This window comes from Rissa tridactyla, chromosome 3, assembly GCF_028500815.1.
Source record: "Rissa tridactyla isolate bRisTri1 chromosome 3, bRisTri1.patW.cur.20221130, whole genome shotgun sequence".
Classification (NCBI taxonomy): Eukaryota; Metazoa; Chordata; class Aves; order Charadriiformes; family Laridae; genus Rissa; species Rissa tridactyla.
The window spans coordinates 126220638-126235290 of NC_071468.1; the positions used below are offsets into that span (position 1 = coordinate 126220638).

At 51.5% G+C, this 14653-nt stretch overlaps 1 protein-coding gene across 2 annotated transcripts; it reads left to right on the forward strand.

Annotated features, from left to right (window-relative positions):
• The first annotated feature begins 892 nt into the window (after positions 1–892).
• On the forward strand, positions 893–14642 carry CCDC25 (coiled-coil domain containing 25). Of its 2 annotated transcripts, XM_054194332.1 has the most exons (9): positions 893–1012; positions 4385–4432; positions 5192–5231; positions 7768–7819; positions 8756–8831; positions 9391–9494; positions 11936–12138; positions 13195–13240; positions 14586–14642. In XM_054194332.1, the coding sequence occupies exons 1-9, from the start codon at positions 988–990 to the stop codon at positions 14613–14615; spliced, it is 624 nt and encodes a 207-aa protein (XP_054050307.1). In that variant the 5' UTR covers positions 893–987; the 3' UTR covers positions 14616–14642. The 2 variants fall into 2 exon arrangements, with proteins under 2 accessions (XP_054050307.1, XP_054050308.1); XM_054194333.1 differs by lacking the exons at positions 13195–13240; positions 14586–14642 and having other exon boundaries at positions 900–1012; positions 11919–12049.
• Positions 14643–14653: the final 11 nt, after the last annotated feature.

Consider the following 14653-nt stretch of genomic DNA (forward strand, 5'->3'; position numbering starts at 1 on the left):
TTTTAAATGGGCCACCAGAGCCCTGCTCTGAAAAGCATCATCCTCCATAAACAGACATTGACAGGCTGAGAGTGTTGTGGTTGTTCAGCCTGGAGAAGAGAAGACCTTATAGCCACTTCCAGTACCTGAAGCGGGCCTACAGGAAAGCTGGGGAGGGGCTGTTTGCAAGGGCATGTAGCAATAGGACAAGGGACGATGGTTTTAAACTAGAGCAGGGCAGGTTTAGATCAGACATTAGGAAGAATTTCTTCACAATGACGGAGGTGAAACACTGGCCCAGGTTGCCCAGAGAGGTGGTGGCGGCCCCATCCCTGGAGACATTCAAGGCCAGGCTGGATGAGGCTCTGAGCAACCTGATCTGGTTGAAGATGTCCCTGCTCGCTGCAGGGTGTTTGGATGAGATGGCACTTAAAGGTCCCTTCCAACCCAACACATTCTTTTCTTTTTTCTTTTCTATTTCTATATCTATTCCATTCCATTTTAAACGGTCGTGCAACCGAAAAGCAAAACCCCGCAGCACGCAAAAAGCCGTGAGGCACACTCCGGAGGCCATTTATGCCTAGGAAAGAATGAAATCAAACCGTGCTCCGTTCCGCACTCCCACCCGCACCGCGCCGCCGCAGCTTCACGCATGCGCAAACACCCGGGGGGGGGGGGGGGGGGGGCCGCGCATAGAGAAACTGCGCGTGCGCAATGCGCAGTACTGTAAGCGCAGATGACGCATGCGCAATAAGCCCTGCGGAGCCACCTCCCGGGAGTGCTGCGCATGCGCAGTGCTCATAATGGCTTCGCCGCCCGGAGCTCTAGCGCATGCGTGTGGGGAGGGCCGGTGTGCCCGCGCCGTACTGCGCATGCGGGGACGCAGCGTGCGCATGCGCACTGCTTCCTTCCGCCCCCCCCGCCCCCCCGCCGTCGGCCGGCGCTGGTGGAGCGGGAGAACGGCCGCCGTGCGGAGCCGCGGGCCCGGCGGGCGGAGGAGCCGCCGCCATGGTGTTCTACTTCACCTCCAACGGTGAGTGGGCGAGGGGAGGGCCGCTGGAGGGCTCAGCGTCCGCGCGGGGCCTGGGGCGGGCCGGGTCCCGCCGCTGGGAGGGGAGTGCTGGGCCGCGGCGCTGCCCGGTCCCTTAGCGAGAGGGGCCGAGCGGGGCCGGCCCGTCCTCCCGCCCCTCTGAGCGCCCCCTTAGTCCCGTCCATGCCTTTTAGCGAGCTCCTGGGCTGGACTGAGTTTAAACGACTTAAGTTGGGCCGGAGTAGGCCACAGTTTAAGGTCATTTCAGGAGTTGAGGGGTTCCCTGAGCTGAGGAGCCTCTTATCAGTGGTTACAGAATCATAGAATTGCCTGGGTTGGAAGGAACCTTTCAGATCATCGAGTCCAACCATCAACCCAACCCTGCCAAGGCCACCACTACCCCATGGCCCTCAGCACCACGTCTGCCCGGCTTTTCAACCCCTCCAGGGATGGCGACTCCACCACTGCCCTGGGCAGCCTCTTCCAATGCTTCACAACCCTTTCCAGGAGGAAATTGTTCCCAATATCCATCCTAAACCTCCCCTGGCGCAGCTTGAGGCCGCTTCCTCTTGTGCCATGGCCTGTTCCTTGGGAGAAGAGCCCGACCCCCCCTGGCTACCCCCTCCTTTCAGGGAGCTGTAGAGAGCGAGAAGGTCTCCCCTCAGCCTCCTCTTCTCCAGGCTGAACACCCCCAGCTCCCTCAGCCGCTCCTCACCAGACTTGTGCTCCAGACCCCTCACCAGCTCCGTTGCCCTTCTCTGGACACGCTCCAGCCCCTCAACGTCTTTCTTGTAACAGGTCTTGTTACTAACAGCTTCGAATGGCTGTCAGTACCAGGGAGTGACTTCTGCAAAGCGTTCTCAGGTGTACTGCTGTCAGGAGTTTGAGGGAAGACACAATGCATAAACTCTCTCATTGTTTTTCCTTTAATATAAACTGATCGCTTTCGCTTGCCCTTATGAAAGGGTTCACTGTTTCCGACACATCAGAAATTTGGGGTTTGATGGGCTGATGACCCGGAGGATAGTACAGGAATATGCCTTTTTGGTTTGACCCCAGTCATTTCATGAACGTATAACCTTGCGAAAGTTTCTGTATGACTTTTACCCCGTGCCCATTGCAGCCACAAAGTAGTATTTTAGCATTGTCTCCCTTGGCTCTAGAGATCGAGTTCCTTAACGAGAAGGGTTTGAGTGCCTGGCTGCTTGATTTTTCTTCGATAAGGAAAGACTTAACACTCTTGTGAATGTTTCTTAAATAAACCTTTTCTTGGGATTTGTTAAAAAAACTTTTTTTCCCTCTGTTACGGAAAGTAAGGCCCTTTATACACCCAGTGAGCAGACACCCTGCCTGTGCTGACCACTAAACCTGATGCTCAGAAGGAAATGTTTTCTGCCCATCAGCAGGCAGATAGCGAGTTCAGAGACTTTCCCGGACCTGGGCCCTTTTTTGGGGAGAAAAAAAGCCATATTCAGCACCTGGCAGCCATGGAGGGTTACTTGGGGGGTGTGAGGAGCAGAGAAGCTGCAGTTAACACTGGATGTAAACAATCTCCTTTATTTTCAAATGGTAGTTCTGCGAGGGGTATCTGACATGTTGTCATCAGTTTTGCTGCCAGAGGGAGATCTGGAATGTGAAAACTATTGCAGTTTGCCTAAAATGTGTTGCACTGTTACTAATGTGTGTTAAATCATATGGGTTTCAAGTAACGTCCTTTTTGGTTATGTGACGTGTTCCTCCACTGCTTTGGCAGGATGGGCTTCGTTTTCACAGCACCGTCACTAATGTAACTTTATTTTTGAGGATTTAATTTTACGCTTAATAGTTGGTGCCTGTAGTCACGGTCATCACCCCTTCTCTGGACTCTCCTCTGTGTCCAGGGTGGATTTTTTCCAATCTTTAACTCCCACAGGCATATAATCCTGTCGTATTTTTCAATTTCCATTTCTTATTACCTCATTACTAAATTCTAAATAGTTGTCTGGGCTTTGTGCTAGTGGTGTTGGATTTCCGATAAAAACGCCCTCAGAAAGGACTGGGTCAGTAAGCAGTTTGGGATCCAAGTCATTTCACTGCCAGAGTGGTAGCACGTTAAGTGAAGCGTGTCTCCTGTTTTAGCGAATTAGAAAACACGAGATTAGCACAAGAATGCTTTTCGGAGGCGGATTTGGTCACTTGTATTTCATTTGTTTGCTCTTAGTCTTTAATTTGCGCGCTGTCAGGGAGTGACTTTTAGAAATCCTGCCCTGAATTCTGGTTGTTCTGCAACAGTATGTGAAAAATGCACATCTGCGTTGCTGCAGCAGGTCGTTTCAGTGTCTGAAAAAGGCAAACCTGCGATGCCGCAGCAGGTTGTTTCGGCCACTGGCTGTTACGGCGTGAAGCCGTCTGCTGAAAACCCGTTTTCGGTAATTCTCTGTGCTGAAGTGTGCAGGTCCTCGTGAAGAACAGCTAAATTTCCGTGCAGCACTGAGGCTTCTGGCTGTGGCTGCAGCCTTTACTCACGTGCAACGTAATTGTTAAAAGTTGCAGAAGCCAGAGAAGGGACGCAGTGGTAGGCAGTGTTGCTGTGAAATTGGGATTTCCCTGCTGCCATGTACAAGAACAGAGCATTACTATTTATTTTTAAGCAGGTTGCTCAATGATTTCTTCAGGATTTCCCTGACTGTGGCACCCTCTTACTGCTCTGTGTCCATCTCCCAGCTGTGCTGGCCTTTGGTCCAGGCGCTGAAGGGACACTTGTTTGGTTTCCCAGAATTGGCGGAGTCTTTACTGCCTGATGAAACAAGCCCTAAAGAAGAGAAGGACCTTGTTTTAAGTGTCTCAAAAGGGCACAGATGAGACAAACAAGTCACCAACCGCTGTTTATGCAACTTCAGTCTTTCCATTGAATTTTAATCCGCCCGGGCTACGTGGGGGAGGTTCACGTTGGGCGTCGGGTACTTTGGGAAGGGTCAGGCAGATGAGCTGTTTCACTCAAGGCCACGCAGTGAGTTAATCCCAGACTGTAAACACGATGTCAGGCTTTCTGGCTCACAGATGTGCGCTTGATTGAACAGATTGTACCATTACACAGATAGGATCTGAATCACCTGGCTGTTGAGGGGGTTTTGCCCAGAAAGCTGTTCCTTGCTGGATAATCTGATGTGGAAAGCGGTGGAAACGCCACTTTCCAAAGTCCTCTGAAGCATTTGGGACAAAATCAGGAGGAAAACGCAAAACAATCTTCCTTTGCCCCCCAGGAGGGAAGCGGGATGGATGGATGGATGAAACAGTTTTCATTCTAATTTCTGTGACCAAGACTGGTGTGTTTGTCATTCCTTGCACAATTTGTCCAAACCCTTTTTGATTTGTTTTCCTTTTTCTATCCCTCAGTTGTTCCCTCCGTTTACACCATTTACATGGGAAAAGATAAGTATGAAAGTAAGTACATTAATGTAATGATGCCTAATGGCTTAGATTTAGATTTGGGGGGATTTAAGGTCATTTTGAAAGGATATCTTTGTATGTGTTAACTTGAAATATTCTTTGAAAACTTGTCCACCTTTGCAAGTGATTCTGACTTACCCCTCTGAAATCCACTGTGTGACTTTTAGTTAGGATAGAAAAATTTTGTAAATCCTCTAGGCAGAGCGACTGCCTTCAAATACAAATAAAAGCTAAAGTAACTGAAAAAAAAAATCTGTCTAGAGAAAAATACTGGTTTTCAGGTTTCATTTGATAACTTTTTGCAAACCAACCTTCGGTTTCCCTGCTCAGTCTGTATTTTTCCCCTCTCCAGTGAGCGTTCGTACTCCGTAGGTTTCCCATGCCCGTCCTTTCCCTCATGGTGAAGGTTACGGTTCTGCTGTTCCTCCTCTTTCCCCAGCAGTAGCTGATGTGAAACCGAGCATCTTACTCCCAGGGGGGGATTTGTTAGCGTGGCTATTTTGAAAACTTGCCCTGAAAGTCTCCCCTCATTTGATTGATAGTTGAAGAAAACTGGTTTCCCTTAGAAAATTTCAAAATTCCATGATGGAGGGGTTCCTGGCTTACCTGTTTCTGCCATACCTGGAGCAGGCAGCCTGAAATCCCACTTTTTCTGTTCAGTCACCGTGCAGAGCCTGACCCGCAGCTCCACGTAGTTTGATTTATTGTTGATGAGATGCTGGGCTTTGCTCACTGATACTCTTATTCCTACAGATGAAGACCTAATAAAGTATGGCTGGCCTGAAGATATCTGGTAGGTGCTGAAACCCGCTGAAACAAATCGCCTTTCATTATGCAACTGAGCCGAATGATTGCAACAACTCTCACTTCCCCAGGGGCTGTAAAGTCCCTTTTTTCCAAGGCTACTCAGCAGTTTAAATGCAGTCCCAGGCTGGAGGCAGATTGCAGCAGACCCGGCTGCGGCTCTTGGGACCCCGTTGATTCTGAATTCATTCCCCTGCATCTCTCCCTCCACCCCCTGCTTTGTTCATCATAAGGGCTGGTCCCCTTGTGAAGGTTTTGGGGGTTTTTCTCTGCGCGGAGCTGCCAGAGAAGCAATAATTCTGTATTTGTGTTTCAGAATAGAGGTGCTGGCTTGCTGTCTTTGGGAAATGGGCACAGTTAAACAAGAAAGGCAGCCGGGTATTCGTAAGAGAGCGCACCTCCAGAGTCGAGCAAGAGTAGGAGCTCCTGGGTATCTCTGTGCACAGAGGAGCAAAGCCAAAAGGCTGGTGGAGGACGGGGAGGGTGGAGGCACAAACGTGTGAAATCATGGAGCAGTCAGATGGGGCCCAGGGATGCAGCCAGCAGGTTTTTGAGCAACAGTAAATGCTGTGCCCAGACAAAACTGTCTGTTGTCTCCCAATGCCTTTTCCTCTGTGTGTGCTTCGTGTCCCCACTGTGTGCGCCATGGACAAGTACCGGCCTGCCCTGTAAAACAGCCGTCGCTGTCTCGGGAGTTGTGGTTGGCGAGTAGAAGCAGAAAAGTTTGCTGTTTTGATTCCTGGCGGGTGAAAGCCATGTCTGCTCTAAGCAGACCCGCTACAGCTGCGGCCAGGCGGGCAGAAGGAAGTGCTCTGACACGTGCAGGTTGGTTTTGGCTTTAAGATCTCATCAGAAGAGGGAAAACAAGAGAAGGGGAATTCCCGGTCCTTTTACCAGGAATTGGTGGCATCTTTGCTGGCTGGGTTAGCCCAGAAACTTTCCGGACCGACAAGGTTTGGGAGGTATTTATGAAGGAATTTACTTGCTTCCAGGCACCGTCGCACAGACCAGGTGTAAGGCAGTTGCTGCCTCTCCTTCGCTAACAGTTTCTAACAAGAATCACCGAGTGGGTTCTCCGCCTTCTCGCTCTTCAAGGTGGCCTTTGCCAGGATGAGCTGGGGTGTCTTGGTAGAGCTGGAGGTTGAATAGGTAGTAGCTAGCACGCTCCGCAGAGGATGTTTTGTCAGCAGTCCGCTAACTGGCAAGGGAATATTTTTGTCTTTTCTAGCAGAAAAGGTTGTACTTCAGCTGAATACCACACTGTTGTAGCAGTATCACATTCATTTTGTCTCATGTTCGTCCTATCACTACATAATTTAAGGTGTGTCTATACTGTTATTTAGGAGTGACCTTGAAATTCAACCTGAACAATGAAAGTCATCTTTTCCCATCTCTTTCGTATCTTGTAGCTCACACCAACATCACCCATGTTGCTTTTTTTTGTGTCCTAGTGCCATCTCAACAAAATATCGTAGGTCTTCTTGCAGAGGTCTCCTGGGAATTGTTCCCTTGATGCTGTCTGGCACCTTTTAGACTTTCTTGTGCTTAAGAGGGCTCCAGTGGAACTGGGGTACGAGGCTCAGAAGGTACAAGTGGGAATTCACGTGTTGGTGCTGGAGGGTTTTCTGTCTCGCAGGAGGGAGGAAAAAGTCCCCTTATGGTAAAAAGAAAACGGTGTGAAGAAAGGTTGGGAGGTGACATGAGATCAGTTCTCCCCAAACTCTGTCCCTGGAGGTTTGCAGGGTTGGAGTGAGTGTTGATCAGGACAGAGGCTTAAAAAATAGGTGATCATGATAAAAACACAGTCAAGTTAGAAGAGGTCTGGAGAAGGGCAGCTGGAGGCATAAAGAGATGAAGAGCCATGCCGTAAGGAGGGACTGGAGAGCAGTCCTCAGTCTGGGGTGGAGAGGGCTGAGGGGGATTGATCGAGGGTTATGAAATCTTGGAGGCAGTGGATGAAGTGAATGCAGAACTGGTGTTCATGTGCTATCAGATTTGGTACCCACCAAAACCACTAGATCCAGTGCACTTCCCATTTAGCATCGCCTGTTCCCACTGGTGGAGGCAGAGCGCTGGGCTCCGTGGACCATTCTACTGACCAGTGAGAAATTTGTGGGGTTTTTTTTGCTCTTTGAGCTTGAGTCCAGTGGTGTAAGTGGTGTAACTGGCAGCGCCTGCTGCAGAGTTCACGAGTTTGCTGTTTTTCTAAAGAATAAATAGACAGACCAAAGCACCATGTGCACAGGCTCGTCCTGTCAGTGTCGCCTGCGTGTAGTATAGCATTTAAAAGGGAAAAAAAAAAGGAGAGGGAAAGGGTTTTTTCTCAGTCTCCCGTTGAGAGGACTGGCGTTTCTTGAGGGATAGGCTCTGACTCCCTTGCCTGCTTTTAAACATATATATCGTGAACATTTCCAGACTTCTGTTGTCCGCGGAGTGGCTGTTTTGTCACTTGTTAGGAAGTAAGTCTTTCAGAACAGATGGCCATCTCTTAATCCTCTGTTAAATATGCTTTTTTTATTCTGTAGGTTTCATGTGGATAAACTCTCTTCTGCACATGTGTACCTTCGGTTACACAAGGTAATCCTGCAACACGTATAGAATCATAGAATCTTCATGGTTGGAAAGGACCTTTGAGATCATCGAGTCCAACCACACACATACAAAAAAAACCCCTACAATCTCTGCCACTGGAGCATGCCCTGAAGTGCCACATCCAGACGTTTCTTAAATACCTCTAGGGATGGTGACTCAACCCCCTCCCTGGGCAGGCTGGTCCAGTGCCTGACCACTCTTTCAGTAAAGGAATTCCTCCTGATATCTAACCTAAACCTCCCCTGCCGCAGCTTCAGCCCATTTCCTCTGGTCCTGTCATTATTCCCCTGGGAGAAGAGGCCAACCCCCACCTCTCTCCACCCTCCTTTCAGGGAGTTGTAGCGGGCAATGAGGTCTCCCCTCAGCCTCCTCTTCTCCAACTAAACATGCCCAGCTCCCTCAGCCTCTCCTCATATGCCCTGGTCTCCAGACCCCTCATATATATTTAAAAACATTAATATTCCCCCGCATAAGAACTGCATGTGCCCGTTCTGCCTTCGCCTAAGATCATCTTTGCTCGCATGAACTGTTAAAGTCTGCAGGGCTCCCTAAGGGTGCAGGAAACCACCTGTGTGGGAAGACTGAATTTACAGCCTCCGTTACCACATAATGTGGGGATGAGGGGGAAGTTTAATGTGGCCCAGCAGAATGTTGAGTTCTGTCTTGACACCAAGAGTGTGTCTAAGAACCATCACCCCACTAAAATGGGGGGGAATACCTTTGGGAAAGGCAGGGTGCAAATCGCTTGTGGTGCTTCAAGCCTCTACTTCCAAATGCCACACAAGACTCCGGTCTTGTAAAATGTGGAGCGTGGAAGTCCTGGCTGCGTTTGCAGAGCATCATGGCCTGTTTCCTGGCCTTCATCCGTTTTTCGGTCCCTACGGCGCCGCAAACCGCTCATGTTGCCTTGCTCTGTCACAGGGGCAGACAGTGGATGACATTCCTAAAGAAGTTTTGATAGACTGCGCCCATCTAGTGAAGGCGAACAGCATTCAAGGTAATACGGATTCCCGGGAGATCGGTGTGAGGTGCTTGTGGCGAGTGTTTCTGGTCCACACGAGCCTGTGTTTTTTGGATCAAACGTTTGTGACGTTTCTGCTGTGGTGCTCTCAGTTGAGCCTGGGGGTCTTACAGGAAGCAGATGTCGCTTGCAGCTGCTGGGGCTGCCCGTTAGACTTTTGTAAGGAATTTTAAGTCTCTGAAATTCCTGTTTGTGCCTCCATATTACTGCCTGAGCCAAGGAGGCCTTGCAGTCTCTTCTCTTAACACCACCTTGGGGCCCCCTTCTATAGTAATCGCTCTTCTGGCAAAGGCGATCTCCATCTGGAGTTCGTTAACGCTGCTGCAGCGCTCATGTTACTGCAGAAAATGATGTCGTGGTGTTCTTCCCTTTCACTGCAACACTGGAAGGACTTCTCCGTTTTCTTCTTTCTTGCCTAGCTAGTAATGTTTGTGACAAGAATAACTGCCAGTTTCCATGTGCGCGGGAGACTTTAAGACCTCTTGCAGCAGGGAGAGAATGGAGATGTTTCCCTCCTTTCTTCCCCCACCACCAGGTTGCAAGATGAACAACGTCAACGTGGTGTACACGCCGTGGACTAACCTGAAGAAGACAGCGGACATGGATGTGGGGCAGATCGGCTTTCACAGGCAGAAGGATGTAAGTGTTTGCACTTCGAGGTGGCAGACTGTAACGTTTCTGTGGTAAGAGCTGAGTGGATTGTCTTCAGCGTTTGCCCTAAAGCTAGGGAATCGCCCGCTCCTGAAGCATAAGAGAGATCCCAGGGGCGTGTTTGGACTTGCCTGAACATCACCCAAAAATCCGTGGCTGAGCATCAGCCTATAGCAGAGTGTAGCCTGTACAGCACGTGTTCCCAAACTGCAGCATGGTGTAGCTGACGAGTCTTTGCTGATGCTGAATGGCATCACGTGTTAGTCTGCGCTATCCGCTTGAATTTATCTCCACTGAAATCATCTGTCCCAGCTGAAGAGCCTGCGGATGAGCAGTCACTTTCGATCAGCTCACAGGTAGTGGTGCAGTCACACCTCTGGAAGGGCTCAGGGCTTGAACTTGCTGTGCAGAGGAGGGCTGTGTGGGGTCCTGGAGGTGTCTGTCACAGAATCAAAGAACACAAAATGGTAGGGGTTGGCAGGGACCTCTGGAGATCATCCCGTCCAACCCCCGGCCAGAGCAGGGTCACCCAGAGCAGGTGGCACAGGAACGCGTCCAGGCGGGGTTGGAATGTCTCCAGAGACGGAGACTCCCCCACCTCTCTGGGCAGCCTGTGCCAGGGCTCTGCCACCCTCACAGCAAAGAAGTTCCTCCTCGTGTTGAGATGGAACTTCCCATGGTCAAGTTTGTACCCATTACCCCTTGTCCTGTCCCCAGGCACCACTGAGAAGAGCCTGGCCCCATCCTCCTGACACCCCCCCCTTTCAGTATTTACAAGCGTTGATAAGATCCCCCCTCAGTTGTCTTTTTTCCAGACTGAAAAGACCCAAGTCCCTCAGCCTTTCTTCATCAGAGAGATGTTCCAGTCCCCTCAGCATCTCGGTAGCCCTTTGTTGTCCCCTCCCCAGCAGTTCCCTGTCCTTCTGGAACCAGGGAGCCCAGAACTGGACACAGCTGTCACTGTGTTAACTTAGCTGTCCTTCCCTCCGAGAGCCGTCTCACCCTGTGCTGCCTTTGAATTTGTTAAACCTGTTAAAAGCCAGACATACCTAGCTTTGGCGTGGGGTCAGGCCAGTGCACTAAGCCATTCCCAAGCCTGACCTAGTGTCTGTGGATAATGTTACACTTAAACTGTAGTTAGGCCAGGCTTGAGAGCTGGGCCCGTGCAAACCTCATGAAGTTCAACCAGGCCAAGTGCAGGGTCCTGCTCCTGGGTCCGAGCGACCCCAAGCACAAATCCAGGCTGGGAGGAGAATGGATGGAGAGCAGCCCCGAGGAGAAAGACTTGGGGATGTTGGTGGGTGAGAAGCTCCACAGGAGCCAGAAATGTGCGCTGGCAGCCCAGAAACCCCCCGCAGCCTGGGCTGCATCCCCAGCAGCGTGGGCAGCAGGGCGAGGGGGGGATTCTGCCCCTCTGCTGCGCTCGGGGGAGACCCCCCTGCAGTGCTGCCTCCAGCGCTGGGGCCTCGGCACAGGAGAGACACGGAGCTGTTGGAGCGGGGCCAGAGGAGGCCCCGGAGATGCTGGGAGGGCTGGAGCCCCTCTGCTGGGAGGACAGGCTGAGAGAGCTGGGGGGGTTCAGCCTGGAGAAGAGAAGGCTCCGCGGAGACCTTCCAGCCCCTGCCAGTCCCTCAAGGGGCTCCAGGAAAGCTGGGGAGGGACTCTGGAGCAGGGAGGGGAGCCGTGGGACGAGGGGAAAGGGTTTTACACTGGAAGAGGGGAGATTGAGATGAGCTATTGGGAAGAAATTCTTTGGTGTGAGGGGGGTGAGCCCCTGGCCCAGGTTGCCCAGAGAAGCTGTGGCTGCCCCATCCCTGGAGGGGTTCAAGGCCAGGTTGGCCGGGGCTTGGAGCAACCTGGGCTGGTGGGAGGTGTCCCTGCCCAGGGCAGGGGGTGGCACTGGGGGGGCTTTAAGGTCCCTTCCCACCCAAACCGTTCCATGATTCAATGATTCTATGACTGCTGGGAGAGAAAGCTCTCTCAAGATGCAGTAGTTTGGCTAAAACAAGTCTGTACCAGGGCAAGAAGTGGTAAAAACCCTGCAGTCAACAGGCAGCACGTGAGCTTCTCTTCCCCAAAGAGCCTGCAGAGACCTCCTGCCACCTCTTTGGGAATCAGCAGAGACCGGTTCTTGTCTCTCGGCCTCTTTGTTGAGGTGTGTGCCAAGAAACGAAATTAGTAATGCTTATGTATGTACTCAGCAATGCTCACGCTTGTTAGCTATGTGCTTCTGAGTGTTGGGAGTGGGCCCCTCTCTGCTGTTACACAACCTGCTGAATGGGCCTCGGCGGCAGGGATTTTCCTTAGCATCTGTTTTTGTGGGATTCAGCCACGTGTAAAAGTGGAAATTGGGTGTTTTCTTTCCGTTGAGACAAGTGCCAGAATAAAAGTATTTTTTTATAAGGATCATAGTTCTTTGCACTCCAAAGGTGAAAATGCTGACAGTGGAGAAGAAGGTGAACGAGATCCTGAACCGGTTAGAGAAGACAAAAGTGGAGCGTTTCCCAGACCTGGCTGCTGAGAAGGAAGCCCGGGACAGAGAGGAGAGAAACGAGAAAAAAGCCCAGATCCAAGAGATGAAGCGGAAGGAAAAGGAAGAGATGAAGAAGAAGAAAGAGCTGGAGGAACTTAGGTAAGTAATAAATTGTAGTGCCAGCTTCTAATTCTGCAGTTTTCATCGGCGCTGGGAGAGAGTCGTGGGTCAGCGGTTCCTGTTTAATGCTCGGCCCGGCGTTACTCAGCGTTCAGCTGACCTGCTCTGGCACAGACATCTGCATGGCCCAGTGATTTCCTTTGTCTTTGGAATAAATGCATTTTCCCCGTTTCTCCTAAAACAAACCTGGATTGTTAACGGAAAGGACTGTGTCTTTTGAAGCCAGTCCCTGACTTGGGTGAAACTGGGGAAGCCGCTTGGCGCTCTCTGTCGCTGGGACGGGAGCAGTCGCTTCCAGCTTCGTGCGAGCCTTGGAAAACACTGAGCCTTCGCTGGAGTTTTTCAGCGTCCTCTTGCGTGCTGGTGTTAACTAAAACGTGTGTGAATCCTCAGTCGCACGCTCCTCTGAACACAGAATGAGGGATGGCCGTTCGAAATGTCGGACTGACCTTTCCGTCCGGGCCGCAGCGTGTGTGAGCTTGTTCCTTAGTACTGGCGGCCCTGTGCAGCACCGGACGTATCCGCTGGCTGGCCCCCAAAGCTCGCTTTTAAGCTTTAGTAAGTCCTGTTTATCTGTAAATGACAGCGAAACCAGAATTTGAAAAACTCCGTGATTTCCTGAGTGATTCAATGCAGGGGAGGGCTCAGAAAGAAGGACTTGGAGGAGCAAACTGAACTGAGAGGTCGCCAGCAGGCACGGCCGAGCGAGGGGCCTGCCTGCTTATTTAACCTTGCCCCCACAGCTGCCCCTTGGCCCTCCCCCAAAGGAGAGGATTTTCCACCTCCCGGGGTGCCCTAACCGGTAATCCTTGAACAAAAATGTGGAGGAGGCTGCGTAGTGCCTGGGCTTTGTCTGGTGGTTTGAATTAGCCAAAGAGGGTGAGATAAGCAAATACTTGTCTAGCCTGCCTTAGTTCAGAAAGCAAAAAAATAAATAAATTGTTTTTCTGGTGTTTGGTCCTGTTTTATCAAAATGCCTCTCTGTTGGTGGGTTTTGAAAACATAACACGCAGGAAAATGCGATTTCTCTTCCAGGAGCTACTCATCGTTAATGAAGGCTGAGAACATGTCGTCGAACCAGGTAAGAGCCGCCCGCTGCCCGCAGAAACCTTTCGGAGGCGGCTGAAATCCAATGCCGGATCCTGACGGCGCGGCTCCCGCATTGCAGTCTGGTTTTGGGTGACTCCTGCATGACAGAGCACATCTCCGTCACCTCTCCCGGGTGAAGGACGTGGCCGCTTCCCTCCGCTTCCTGAGAGGGCCCTTATTGCTTGTGTGTCAGCCAGGAGGAGCCCGTGCTGCTGGAAACGGGTGCAAAGTCCCCCCGCTCCCCTTCCCGCCCCGGGGAAGGATCGGGTAGAGCTTTAAGTGGGGCGCCAGGTTTGAGCCGTTCGAGAGGAGGTCTCCCTGATGGCACCCACGACCTGCCACCTCGTTACTTCAGGGGAGAGGGGGGAAAATGCACATTTTTAACAAGAAATAAAGCAGAGGTGGACGGGCAGAGGTTTGGGGAGGGATGAACATGGGTGCTGAGGGGCAGAAGAGGAAGCTGGAAGGGGTGTGCTTGCAGAGAGCGGTGTCAGCCCGGGACTGGAGTAACGGGGCTGCAGTCTGACGGTAGAAAAGGAGCCGGAGAGGAGCGCAGGGAGGGAGATGAGAAAGTGGATCGCAGGAAGGATGGGGGGTGAAGTTCACAAGAGGTCCTGGCGTGCACCGCCTGCCCCTCTGCTCTGCCTGAGGTCTGGGGCGTCTGCAGCTTCCTGCGTGGCGGGACCTTGGGCAAACAGATCGTGAGATCTTGGAGCTCCTCAGTTTAAAATCCGCCTTTTGCATCCTAGTCCCAGACCGACCGCTCAGAGGAGCGTGTGGTTTTCAGGAATTCTTGATTTTTTTTCCTCCTGGTTGGCCTGCAGATCCCCTTTGAAACTCGAACTGGGTTGAAGGACGAGCGTCTCCCGTTCACACACAAACGGGCTGTGTCCCTGTTAGTGACACTCGCCGGGGAGAGGCGGGGTGGAAATGCTGAGCGGGAGCTTCCTCCTCTCATCTCTTGTCCCCCAGGCGATGCCAGCCTGCTTTCCTTCTCCCGGGTTGGGGAGAAGCTCAGGCTGCGATACGGGGACGATCCCTGGTTCCTCCCAGGTCGCAGCAGGTGGGCTGCAGTTCCAGGGAGGTGATAAATCGCAGGGACGGCAAGTGGCAACCGCTGTTGCCCAACACGGAGCCGCGCACAGGGCTGCTCCCGCTCCAGAGCTGCTCTCGTGTGTCTGTTTGGTCTGATTTCATGGTGTTTGTACTGAAACGTCAGGAAACCAGAATAAATGGCAATTCTGCAATCCCGCTGAATGCACCATTTCACCATTTTCCGTTTTAATGAGTTCAATGATCCTGATTTTGTCTTTTTTTTTGTTTTTTTTCCCCCACAGGATGGCAACGATTCAGATGACTTTATGTAAATAAAGTCTGTCTCTCTCCTTTCTCAATCCTGAGGTGG